Source organism: Hippoglossus stenolepis, chromosome 5 (genome assembly GCF_022539355.2).
Source record: "Hippoglossus stenolepis isolate QCI-W04-F060 chromosome 5, HSTE1.2, whole genome shotgun sequence".
Taxonomy (NCBI): domain Eukaryota; kingdom Metazoa; phylum Chordata; class Actinopteri; order Pleuronectiformes; family Pleuronectidae; genus Hippoglossus; species Hippoglossus stenolepis.
Genome location: NC_061487.1, coordinates 8,726,990 through 8,739,523, shown reverse-complemented (window position 1 = coordinate 8,739,523; position 12,534 = coordinate 8,726,990). Strand labels below are relative to the sequence as shown.

The 12,534-nt window shown below is 41.5% G+C and overlaps 1 protein-coding gene across 2 annotated transcripts in view; it reads right to left on the bottom strand.

Moving 5' to 3' along the window:
- Positions 1-11,530, bottom strand: part of pik3c2a (phosphatidylinositol-4-phosphate 3-kinase, catalytic subunit type 2 alpha) — a 43,988-nt gene extending 32,458 nt beyond the window's left edge. Inside the window, exons 1-2 of one of the 2 annotated variants that reach the window (XM_035156289.2) lie at positions 11,434-11,530; positions 5,166-6,408 (exon numbers count right to left, since the gene is read on the bottom strand). In XM_035156289.2, the coding sequence (XP_035012180.1) occupies positions 5,166-6,326 (1,161 nt within the window). In that variant the 5' untranslated portion in view covers positions 6,327-6,408; positions 11,434-11,530. The other variant, XM_035156290.2, reaches the window with a different exon arrangement.
- Positions 11,531-12,534: the final 1,004 nt, after the last annotated feature.

The following is a 12,534-nucleotide window of genomic DNA, read 5'->3' as shown; positions in this document are numbered from 1 at the left end:
GGCAGGCCGGAATTTGATGGAGGAGGCCGCCTTGTAATTCTCTATGCAGGAAAAACCCTGCCATAGCAAACGTGCACTCATATATAAAATATATTTAATTACATAAATATAGTTTTCTAAATCAAGAAGCTGTAGGGCAACAAATGATGGGGAGTTGACTGTACTTAAACTTCTAAAATCTTTAGAAGAATAATCTGTAGTCTTCCTTCCTATCAGAGGAAGATTAGGCTTTCATAACTGTTTGTGGGAAATGTTGAGTGGTGCTGTCATGCTGATCCAGCACTTACTGAGGAGATGACGATTGATTTTAATGGGTTGCAACTTCTCAGCAACCTCTGACTGTAAGCTAAAACATTTTTGACTGTCTAGATGAACAAGGTTTCCTCAGTACTTGTGTTTGAAAATAGCATCATCAATGAGACTCCTAAGTGACTACAGAAGCTCTGGGGTTTACATCAGAGGAACAAGCTGCTCTGAAAGCACATATCAACTTCTTCTTTCAATTAGGAAGTGAGTAGTGACTATCCCACTCACACTTCCTGTCATTAAGTGAAATCGCAGGCTTAATAAATTCAGATTCTAGGGACAGACAGGCAAATAGACATTCTGTTTAGTTAGTTTTTCTGTGACTGACAGTTCCTTTCCAACTTGTTGGCAAGGTTCCTATAATGTATCTGCTCTCTACCTGCTTCCTCACTTCATCTTCCACAAAGCTTCCCCTGTTTTCTGACAGTAAACAAGGTCAAAGGTGAGGAGACACAGAGCTGTCTGCCCAGTGAGTCACAAATTTAACTGGAATCCATTCTGCATCCGTGCACTGCAACATCCTCTAGCCCTACAATCTTCCTGGTATTTTGGGTGTTAAGTTTGCTCCAGCATCTCATACTTGTGCTTAAGGTGCAATTATAGAGAATATAAAAAAGAAAAGAAAATGGGGCAGAGTCTGGAGTGGGATGGTGTGTAGGTGTGAGAGATGTAAAAGAGCTCCCAGAGCACTTAAAGTCTGCGGAGGCAGGAGATATGTCAGTGTTAAAATGTACGGTACGTTCGGGCATACTGTATGATCATATTTGCAGTGATGTTGAATCACAAAACAAGTTCAGACAGAATTGAGCCTGCAGATCATTTTCAGGTAACAGGGCAAGAACAAACAGGCATGAACACGCTCGACCAATCTGCAATGATAGGGCAAGCAAAAACATTTCACTGTGTTTAAACACTACTCCCAAAAACTAAATCTAATTGACCGGGTTGTCAGCTTATTACATAACTATAATTCCCATTAACCACACTCATACTGTGCATCATTAGTGTTACCAAAAACAAGGAGTAATTCATCCCGAATAATACATTTACAATCAAATCTGCTTCATGCTCTCCTTCACTCTTCCTCTCTCTGCAGACTAATAAAGTTTGTAGCTTGATTCAGTTCTTACCATTTGATCTCCGGATTTGTTGATCCACTACATGAACCAAAAAACAAGTAACTCTGAATCAAGGAAATGACCCTTTTTTAAAACAATTATGAAGATAAGTAATATGAATCTGTTCTGCCTCAGACATGGCGACGTGAGGTAAATGACGCATGGACTCTCAGAGCCAGGTCTGAACAGGAATTGGTGCAGTGAGGTGTGACGACTGAACTTTAGATAGAGATATTTGTTTGACTGCTGATTATCTTTAACCTCCAACTTAGAGGCCAAAGGAACGGATTAGCAGCTAGTCACGGGCAGTCAGTGAGTCTAAGGTGGAAGACGATCGGGGGAGAAGAAAGGTGGACAGATGCAGTTAAGTGAAACAGCTGAGGACATGAACTGAGAGACTGTGAAGACAGAATGAAATGGTAAGTAATGGAAGAAAAAAAGTTAAACAGAAAGTGAGGAGACTAAAAGAGGAGAAAGAGAATGAAGCATATAGAAGCGGTGGGGTGACACATTCGATAGCCCCGTTCTGACTATGTTTTATTTGTTTCATTTTAAAGCCCTCTGCCCGTCCGACCACATTTTACAGTGCACTCTTGCCAACCACAACAAGGCCTGGCCACTGCAGGCTGATGCACAGGGACACGCATAAAAAACAGTTGGGGCACATTGCAAGTGTAACAACAGGGCAGATAAAATACTGTGCACCATTTTCTTTCCTGTCTGTTAATGAGGAGATGTAATGTTTTGGAAGAAAAGAGATTTCTTATGTGGCTTGGAAAAACACTAGTCAACTTTCAACCACAGTGCGACTCAAACCATTGTTTCAGAAAGTGTTGCTGAGTAGCTGAAGGTTTCTTTAAGCATTCAGAGCAATGGTTGAGAGGTGAGTTGTGTCTGGATCTGTACTGGAACTGATCAGCCAACATACAGGCCATATTTACTGCAACAGTGTTATTAGCATAACAAAGTTATTAGTATCTGTTTGACTCCAATAAAAACAGATTTACTGATAGGAAGTTGAAGCCTCACTGCAATCGAGTCATTGCTTGGCAGTAAGTCATTATAATTGTTAAATGTCATGACATTATATCAACTCTTAAAGCAAAGTCCTGTCCGATTCCCATTATAATATCCATGATTGGTTTTCCTCTTTGACAACTGTATCTTATTCAAAAAGGTTTTCCTTTTTAAGAAAACTACCACGCCCACAGATGTATAAAGTAATGTTGACATCACTAAAAAGGAGATAGATACACTACCAAGATTTATATAGCTCCAGCAAGTTTTAAGTCATGCAATCTAAATGCAAACCACTCAGCAATTTCAGCATAAAAACATTGGTCATTCAAGGAAAGTGAGGTGAAAACTATGTTCAGGGCAGTATTTGAGTCTTTCTTGGAAAGCAGGGTCAATCCTCGCAAACTTTACAGTGACCCCCTCAGCTGAGTGGTTTCTGTATGCATGTTCCTACACCCTGCAGACATCGGCCTACTTTCTGCTTGTTTTATTTTGTTGTTCAGTTTTGAACTGCATAGCTGTTATTGCAAATAGAACATTTCAAGCTGTTGCTTCAAATTACAAACTTTCCATCCACAGACTATTGGGGAAGCAGGTATTGAAAGTACTGTTTTAATAGCCCACATCACAGTTTCTAATCACACACCACTATAAAGTATGGCTTGCAAGAGGAATCCAAAACTTAGAGAAGAAATACAGCATCTCTTTCTCCCAAGAGTAAATGAGGAGTGCTTGCGCAGAAACTACTGAGGGCACTTTGTTTTCGGTCATTCTGGTGTTGCTTGTTCCTGTTTATGACAACATGGGTGCTGACGAAACAAGCAGTGCAAGCAAACGCACACACCAACCTCGCATACAAAACAACTAGATACAATATTAAGATGAGAGTGTAGAGGGGCCTATGAGAAGAGCGCTGAGCTAAAAGGGTTCAGGTTACACAACGTGGTAGTCTGACCTGCAAACGCAGGCTTGAACCTAGGCATAACATATAGGCAAGTGTAAACAAACACAGTTTTATCCTTCCAAGGAAACAGAGACTGTGGAGGATACAGCTTGGTGTACAACTGAAGAAGTTGCCTTTGTCTATTCCAATCCCACACATGCACTTTAAAGACCAACTAGAACACTACAGTGATGTCATGGTCCACTGTACCATAACCTTCCCAAACACCATGTTCAAATTCTGTCAAATTTCCTGGTTTTACGCATCCATGAGGAATTCAGCAAATAAGAGCCTTGTATGGGGCTGTAAGGTTAATTATCACCCTGGTGTGAGAAACACACCACAGAGACCAGTTGTTTGTTTCTGACACAGAGAAACACTATGTGCAGGAAGTGGGCATCTTGAGATCAGCAAAACACAGACACAATGTCCAGCAGAATAGCATGTACACTATTGTTAAGTATTGTGTTAGGATTTAATTATCGTGTAATCTACCAGTATGTGTGCTGAGATATGCACGTTTCTGGTACAGGAGTGACTAAACACTTTCTATCAATTTCAGATGTGGGTGATACAAATTGACAACCAGACTCTGCTTGCCTAAACATCCTAAAGGAGCCATTCACTTCTGACAGAATATCTGGAAATGAATTCTAATTAAACACAGAAAAGCTTTAATTTCCAAGCATTGTCTCTGCACTTCAAGCCAGAGCTGCTAGCCTAATGACAGATGGTTGTTTGGTTTTAGGGGGAAAATGATTTAGATTTTTTAGACGAAACAATGCCCCATGCCACTTGCCCACAGCATTGTCCCGAATGAATTCTATAAATATTCATCGCAAGAAATTAGATCACTCGTGTCTTGCTTTGGCAAAATTAATCACAAAATGTGGTTAAGAAAAATTTGTGGGATGAATCAGTGAAAAACTTCATTACAGGGAGCAGATGTAAAGGGGATGTTTTGCGTGTGCTGGTAAATGAATGAAGAGTATACATGCAGTTGTAAGCAGGACTTTGATGTGTTTTGTCTGAACAAGAAGACCAACCATCATCTCCCCTGACTAAACTTTAGGCCCACTCACTCATGTTATATGAGTTGTGGTTGTATTTGATCATTTATTCTGCCACACATAAGTGAGCCAATAGGCTATGCAAAGACGGATTGCAAACTTGTTAATCAACTTTTCAGGGTGTCAGCTACAAAGCAGGTGGAAGGTTCAAACCCGACTGGTCTGGATTGTAAGATGGGGTTGAGGAAATGGAATGACTAACACTGCAAATTTCCATTGAAGTTCTCACTCAAAAGCTCAGCTTTTCTGCTTCATCAGAGCTGTGTGGCTGTTGGTTGATCAGATTTACGTAACAGTGGTCTGACACTATTGGCAAACAATGCCTCAATCGTTATAAGATAATGACTCAAATATTACTTCCAATCCTGATCATGACATGTGCACTTAAGTATGCGACATAAAATGATTCTAACCGAGCCCTACCCACTGAAAACCAGTGAAATAGAGCAGTCAAAACAGCATTGAAATGTCTGAAAACTGCCAAAAATGTCTGAGGTCTGAAGAGCATTTCATGTTAATAACTCTCCCTGCTATATCACACCAAGATAAGTATCATGAAAAGGCCCAATTTCTGCAGAACAAACCTGAAATCTCAAAAGGAAAGAAAATATTTTTTTAACATTTACAGGTGTTCCTCATTCTGACTTGTCTGCTGCTGTAACAACTGAATTTCCCTGATGTGTGAATCAGTAAAGTTTTATCTTATCCTACCTGATTGTTTGGTTTGTGCTGGGAGGAGGTCCCTGGGATGTTGAGCGAGTGACTCCTAGTGACAGCAGCTCCTGTGGATGCCCTCCTGGGCTGTGAGCGAACTGACAGTGGTGCTTTCACCTCCAGCGGAGAGCTGCTGTTACTACTGTTCCCTTCAGTCTCGAGCACTGCATCCCAAGGATCCCCTGCAGGTACTGGTACTGTCTGTGCAGTATCTCCTGACACCTGGGTCCCTTCCTCATTCTCAGCTTTATGCTTTGTCAGGGGGTCCAGATCTAACCAGTCAAAGCGATTGACGCTCGAGGATTCCATTCCTGCTGGCTGCTGGGCTGGTGGGTTGGGTGCCAGCGAAGCTGTGCCCACTTGAGAGGAATCTAGGTCAGTGCTGGCCGATCTGCCATTCTTCAAGTATTCTGAGGTGCTGGCAATCTTGTCAAACAGTTTGGCCATCTCTGGGTCCACAGCTGGTTGTGGGAAGACCATGGCAGCAGCAGGCTGGATGGGAGTGAAGGCCATGAAGGATGTCTGCTGTGCTGGCAGAGCCATAAAGGGGGATATGGTTGGAGTGAAACCATTTTGAAAAGTGCCTGGTTTGGGGAATGGAGCAGAGGGAAACAATGGGGTGGGTTGATGGGTGGGAGTAGACACACTAGAGCTTGATGGAGTGGACAGAACAGGTGACCACTGACTGCCCTGGAAAGGTGAGGAGGTACAGGAATGGCTTCCAGGGTAAGAGGCACTGAGATTAAACCCCAGCAGTGACGAGGGGCGGGAGACTTTGCTGTTAGCCCCAAAGTTTTCATCCAGTAAGAGCTTTTCAAGTTCTTCATTGGTTAGCTTGTCCACATCAATATCCCTGAACCTGACCTGCTCTGCCTGCTTCTTGGTCTCTGGGAAGACAATGAGGTCCTTTTCTGGTCTCCTAACACAGGGTGAAGGATGAGGAGCAGTAGTGGTATATTTAGATGTTTTTGGTTTTGAGGAAGATGTGGACGTTGCATACATAGATGAGGGTGTTGAAGTTGAAAGAGTGGGCCTCTTCTCCTTTTGCAATTTTGCCAAAGCTTCTTCTTCCATTCGGAGGGCTTCCTCTTTACCCACAACCCCCTTTGGTTTGGGGACATCCATCTTGAACCCATTACCACTTGATATCTGGGCCATTCTGTCAACTGGAAGGTGCCATGAGTATGATAGCTTTTAAGTCAGCGTGGCCCAAAAGGCTGTGGAGCAGAGCTTTAAACACCTACAAAAAGGGGAAACATTTGGTTTAGTAACACAAACACAAGAGGTGGTCAAGCAGGTTCAAAGAAAGCTGTACATCATTTAGAATGTTTATGTCATCTAACAGCAACTGAAGGATGTTTTTTTTGACAACTGCTCATTCGATCAAACGTAGATGGTGAAATGACTTCAAATCAATATCACGATTGTTTCAAACTTTTACCTCGATTAGGATTAATGAACCAATTTTAAAATAAATATTACTACAATCGCTCATAATGCTTTTGTTTGGGAATGGCGCAATGTTTAGATAAATAAAGAGCTGGACAAAATTTTGTAGGTTTCTTGTGTAACTAAATCAGGATGTCAAGATCTGTGGCGGTGTGGGCCAAAGGTGTGATAATTTGATACAAATGACTCCTGATTCTGTATGTGCAAAGCATTTTAGGATCACCATATCACTTTAACAGCTACGAGTCTGCGCTAAGAGTTTAACTTGATGTAAATATAATCTGTATCATATATTGTTTATAGTACAAGACGCGTGTCTGATGTCTATGTATAATATTGCTGTCAGTATGAATTTAACCATATTACCATGCCGTTCTGAAAACCAATGGCTATTATAAAACAAAGGGAAATTTTACATGGCCTAACTGTATGAAAACCCCATAATAAGCCAGTTTACATGAATCTGGAAACCACAGGGACAAATAATTAATTGACTGCATGCATATATAGTGCTATCTGTGCCTTCCCCACATATGCAATTTCATATTATAAATGAATGAATGGGTTTGAGTGCTCCAGTCCACTGCAGCATGTGGGTAAGGTATGACATGCTCTTAATCGTGAGCCACAGCCATCCAAGGCTCAGCTTCATTTGTTAATTGGCAGTTCTTTATCTCAGGCTTCCCTGGGCCCATGTTTCGATTGCTTATTGACTTGCAGGCATTTGTCACACATGCATGGCCAATAATTGCTTGTGCTTGTTTTAGAGTCAAGGGCATCAGCTAGGTCATACAACTAGAATGGGGATCATAACCAGCACGTTCATGGCGTTTAAATTGATTCACTCACTCGCACCAAGCTCTCTTCCGTTAGTGCCCTACTGCGTCTTTCCCCTTGACATTGCAAGGTGCACAGTGCAGCAGGCTTACCACGTACCAAAGCAGACCAAATCAAACAATTGCTCAAGGTGTTATTTAACCAGGAGGAGACATATGACTCACCTCACTTATTGGCTTGCAGTTAACTTAAAAATGTGTGAGCTCCTTTATTTACTTCATCAATTAATCTGCCAATTCAGTTTAAATATAAAAATACAGTGAAAGATATACCCATTATAAATCCTACAGTGAAGTTATCAATCTTAGCTTGTTTTTGATCATCACAACAACAGGAAGGAGCCTAAAGTTTCCCATTTCTAAAACATGAGAAACATTGGTGCAAAGATTGTTTTGTGGTCATAAAATGGCACGGCGCCTTCTCAAAGCAACCATTCATCGAATGATCACAGCCCCAGAGTTGAGTGAGTTCCTTCTCTCTCTCCAGGCGTCACCGGCCTCTCCTGAGCTTCCCCTCCCATTGTGGTGAAGGCTGGCTCTGCTGGGGCTCAGGCTATCCTCGCACTATTGTGCAGCTGAGGAATTTGGCATGCTAAGCAGCCCAATGGGTCTCTCTCTCTCTTCTTCTGGCTTTCACTCACTCTGTTAGCATTATGTTAGCATCACGGCCCAAGATTGTCTTATCAGCTGTGCTAACACCAGCAGGCAGCGACAATGTGTCTGCATTCATTGAGCCTTTGACAAGGAGAGCTCAGTTCCAAACTCTACCAGGAAAACAGCTTGGGGTAACTAAAAGCATAAAAAGAAGGAGAGAAGAAAGCTCGGGTCTTGGGAACTCATGTCAGTGATGGCTTCAATCTCTGCAGAAATGTCACTGACCAAAGTAGTTCCACTGTATATTATTTATTTTGTACATAGTAAGAATGTATGCGACAATATCACTGTAAAGCCATCAAAATCAAAAGATCAAAGCCCCTTAACTGCGTGGTTCAAGTTAACACATTGAGCACACACTGAGCGGCCGTTGCTTCCTGATTTTGGGCATAAACTCAGGGTCAATCTGGGAAACAAGACAGTGAAATTAAACTTCATGAACATCAGTCATGTTTTTCCTAACTGTTCTACACTGTGGATCGTTGCAGTTGATCTAATATGCTCCCACTTCAGGCAAGGCTGAGTTAAGTACAGCGGGTCAACCTGTTCTATTTTAACTATACGTTCAACAGGACCCAAGCTTTGTTAGATAACCAAAACTATTTCTATAACGACCCTGATTCAAGATAGCCATATTGTTGAGGTCTATATACGGCAGCAGGAGACATACAACAGATGAAACCCCCACATGAAGGAAAGGGAACTGCAGCCAAGAAAAACACTGCAAAATCTGTTCCACTGCACCCTGGCAAAGGCCGGCAGAGCCCATGTCCTGCAGGACACTTGAGCATGACATCCGTACTCTACTGAGATGACGACAGCTACTCTAACCATAAGCCTCCTGTGAAAATGCTTGTTTGATTTAAAAGATTTAGGTATGTAGAGGTGATTACAGGGGGGTTGGGACTCAAAATGAATCAAGAAAAGCTCCACATCTATCAGATCCATATGCATGATCTTGGTGTCTATGGATAGGTAAGAACTCAAAGACTGTATTCACAGTATCAGTTACCGTATGACGGATAATATGTGAGTAAACTGTGATAAACCAATGTAAATTATTATTCTTGCCTTAAATTCTACATAAGATGGTGAATAACTCCATTAAAGCAATGATGCACAGAGATGCCACTGCTCATGTAGCAATTTATTGACTACAACTGTACCAAGTAGATGGAAATACCACAAAGGAACAAAGTTTTTAGTAACAGTTATATTTATTCTCTCTAGGCTGAATAAATGTATTCAGTGTTTTTGTGTTACAAGACAGCAAAGAGAGACTCACAAAAGTTTACTTTCCAATGCATATAAACCATTTACAGTTTTATTTACTATCATAAGTTGACATTTGCCAAAATGTTTTCCTAATGACGGGATCTCATAGGCATTCTCCAAGGACTCTTAGTTGAATACACTAACATCCATAAGAACATTTAAAAGACATTGTTACTCCTTCAACTTCAAAATATGTTTTATGAGTAAGAAACCTCTATGGTGTAAAAGCATCAGTGCATACACTAGACAAATGACAAACGAAGCTGTACACAACAAACAGCTACTGACCTACTTCTTTGCCCAAGTTAGTTCTCATGTCTTCAGTATTTATATGAATTCAGTTAACTGACAATGACTCCATGGACAGCAATATTCAGATACTGGCAACACACCGCTGATCAAAGTACAGGCCAACATCTTTAAAATAAATATAAGTAACTAAAATAAGTAACCGGATCAGGTTAACAGTTTTGTTAAGTATGCTCTGCAGCTCTAGGGAAACAAGCCAGTAAAACTTGTGGCCATTCTCAGCTGCACTTGCTCAGAACTTTGCCCATAAAAATTAAAAAAAAGCCCTTAGTTTCCTGTTAGTACAGTATTCCATATTAGATCATGTAGCTTTGAAACAGTAGTTAGAAACTCAGACTGAATCATGTATCGGCTTTGATAAAATGCAACCAAAACAAGAATAACACCTAGGGGCGGAGCCAGGGGTGGATCCAGGGGAGCACTGGCCCCAGCAAAAATCTGATTGGCTCCTCAAGTGCCCCTGTCTATATTTTTTTTTAATAGTCTAGTCACTTAATAACACAACAATCAAAATGACAATTTATTAAGAATTTTTTAACGTCAAAGTTTTTTGAAGTTCACAATGTGCATGAACAAGAAATCATTATCAAAATATATTTAATAAAGTGTGGCTTTGCTCAAAGTCATAGAGCTATAAGCAAACATGGATTGACTTATATGGGCACCTCACTGAATCAGGAATTGTGCATGAATTTTGGACATATAATTGGCCCCTCTGTGCAAATAGTGGCCCCTTAATGGCCCCTGATTTAGGAAAATTCTAGACCACCACTGAAAAAAACAACAAGAGTTTCGTAATTCTTTAAACTGCAAGACCTGGAATTGAACACAAACATGCACATTTGGGGATCTGGTGCCTCTCTATGTGGGACAGTTCATCTACAGAGAACTCAGATCACTTATTTTAACTATATCAAGTTAATTCTTGCATTTTAAATTAGATCAAAAGCTCAAATCTACGTGTGGTGTTATGGAAAAACAGTGTGTTCACGTGCTCACAGGGGTTTGATAGTACTGGGGTGCTAGTATCAAGTATTCAACACACGGAAATGTGATTGTTTGTCTTGATAACACAAACTGAAAGTAACCAGGACAGCGCAAATCACACCGAGCGGATGTTTTTTGCTTTTAAAATACACAACATCTGGCTTTACATCTTTCTAGTACACAACCTGGTAGATAACCAACCTGTCGGCTGATGCTCACCTGACACCAACTGATGCGTCGAGTATCGTTCAACGAACAATTCCTTTCCTCACGACTCTTCAAATACGAGCTAGCTGCTTGTTAATGAGAGTTAACAACATTCCAACACGTCATATCAAAGTTGCGAAGCCAAACAACCCGGTGAGCCGCATCAAATGTCACTTCTGGACACTTTTGGTAGCGCTTGGTAGCAACTTTAACTTTGTTGGATGCTAAGTTTAGCGGCTAAAGCTCGCAAAACTGCACACAAAGTGGAGGAGCGCGTCGCTCACGGGAACACAAAGGCGGACTGGGGTTAGCTAAACGGGAACAACTCCGAGTAGTGCCCCGGGCTCTGAGAGAGACAGTGGTTTTAATAATTTAAAAGTAACCAGGACTGTGCTCCGCTCCTGCCGACCGCTCACAACAAGGAAGAGGAGCAGGCTCGGTGCGTCGGGACCGGGCAGAGCACGACGGAGCCGCCGCCGCTTCCACACGACCGCGGGCGGAAACTTTTCCACACTCACGTCCACTGCCCTGGAGGTTTGTCTTCTTACCTTTCAGCGGTGTGGCGTCTGGAGCCATTTTTCCTGCAGCTGCATTTTTTTTTCCATCCACTTGCACAGAGGCGACGTCAGTTCCTGTCGAGGTGGTTGGACGGAGGTTGGGTTGGATCGCGCTTCTGCCACAGTGGGGCGCTCCACCGCGGGTTACACGGGAGAACAGCGCCATCGTACGGGCAGCAGCAGCAAGTGTAGGGACCAGGGAATGAAAGTAAAAAATCCTGCAGGGACGTTCATGCTGAGTGCAGGAGGAAGTACCCACATCTTTCATTGAAGTAAAAATACTCTGTCACAAGTATAAAAACACACATTAAAAATGCTGCCTTTGCTAACTCGCGTAAGAATTCTCTACAGAATAGACTGAAAATGCCAAAAGTAGACGTAATCACAGCAGAACTGCTCCTGTCCAGTGGTGGGGTGTGACAAAGTACATTTACTTAGTTACTGTACTCGAGTTCATTTTTCATGTACCTGTGCTTACAGTAGATTTATTTGCAGGTACTTTTCACTTTTACTCCACCACATATATCAGCAGATATCTGTATTTTCTATTTCACTCCTTTTTTACGATACACTGCTTTACTTGTTCAAATTGTTTAAAAGTAACAAACAATCAGAGTGGAATTGGTCCACTGAGCCCATCACAGCGGGCAGGTAACATTAGACTCTGCCTCCTGCACTCACTGGTGAAGAAACACCTCTAATGGATTGAAGAGACTGAGACTCAGCCAAAACCACAATTAAAGTGTGTTCAGTAGCATCATCGCAGTCTTTAGCAATATGAGAGTTTGTACTCTTTTTGTAATAAACCTTATATGCAGCGGGCACAGTTAATGATGTAGTTTACCTTACTTACTTTTAATCAAATAGAAAAGTTAATGTGATGCTTTTACTTTTACTTGGGTACATTTTGTCCCTTTATTTGACTAAATTAACTTTAACTTAAGTAAAAAGTCATTGTAATGTTGTTGTGCTACAAGTGAGACACTCAATGGTGGAAAGTAGCCAATACTTTACCCAAGTGCATTCTTGCATGGCTTGCACATTTACTTGAGTGTTTCTAGGGCTTTACTCTTCTACTCCACAACATTTCAA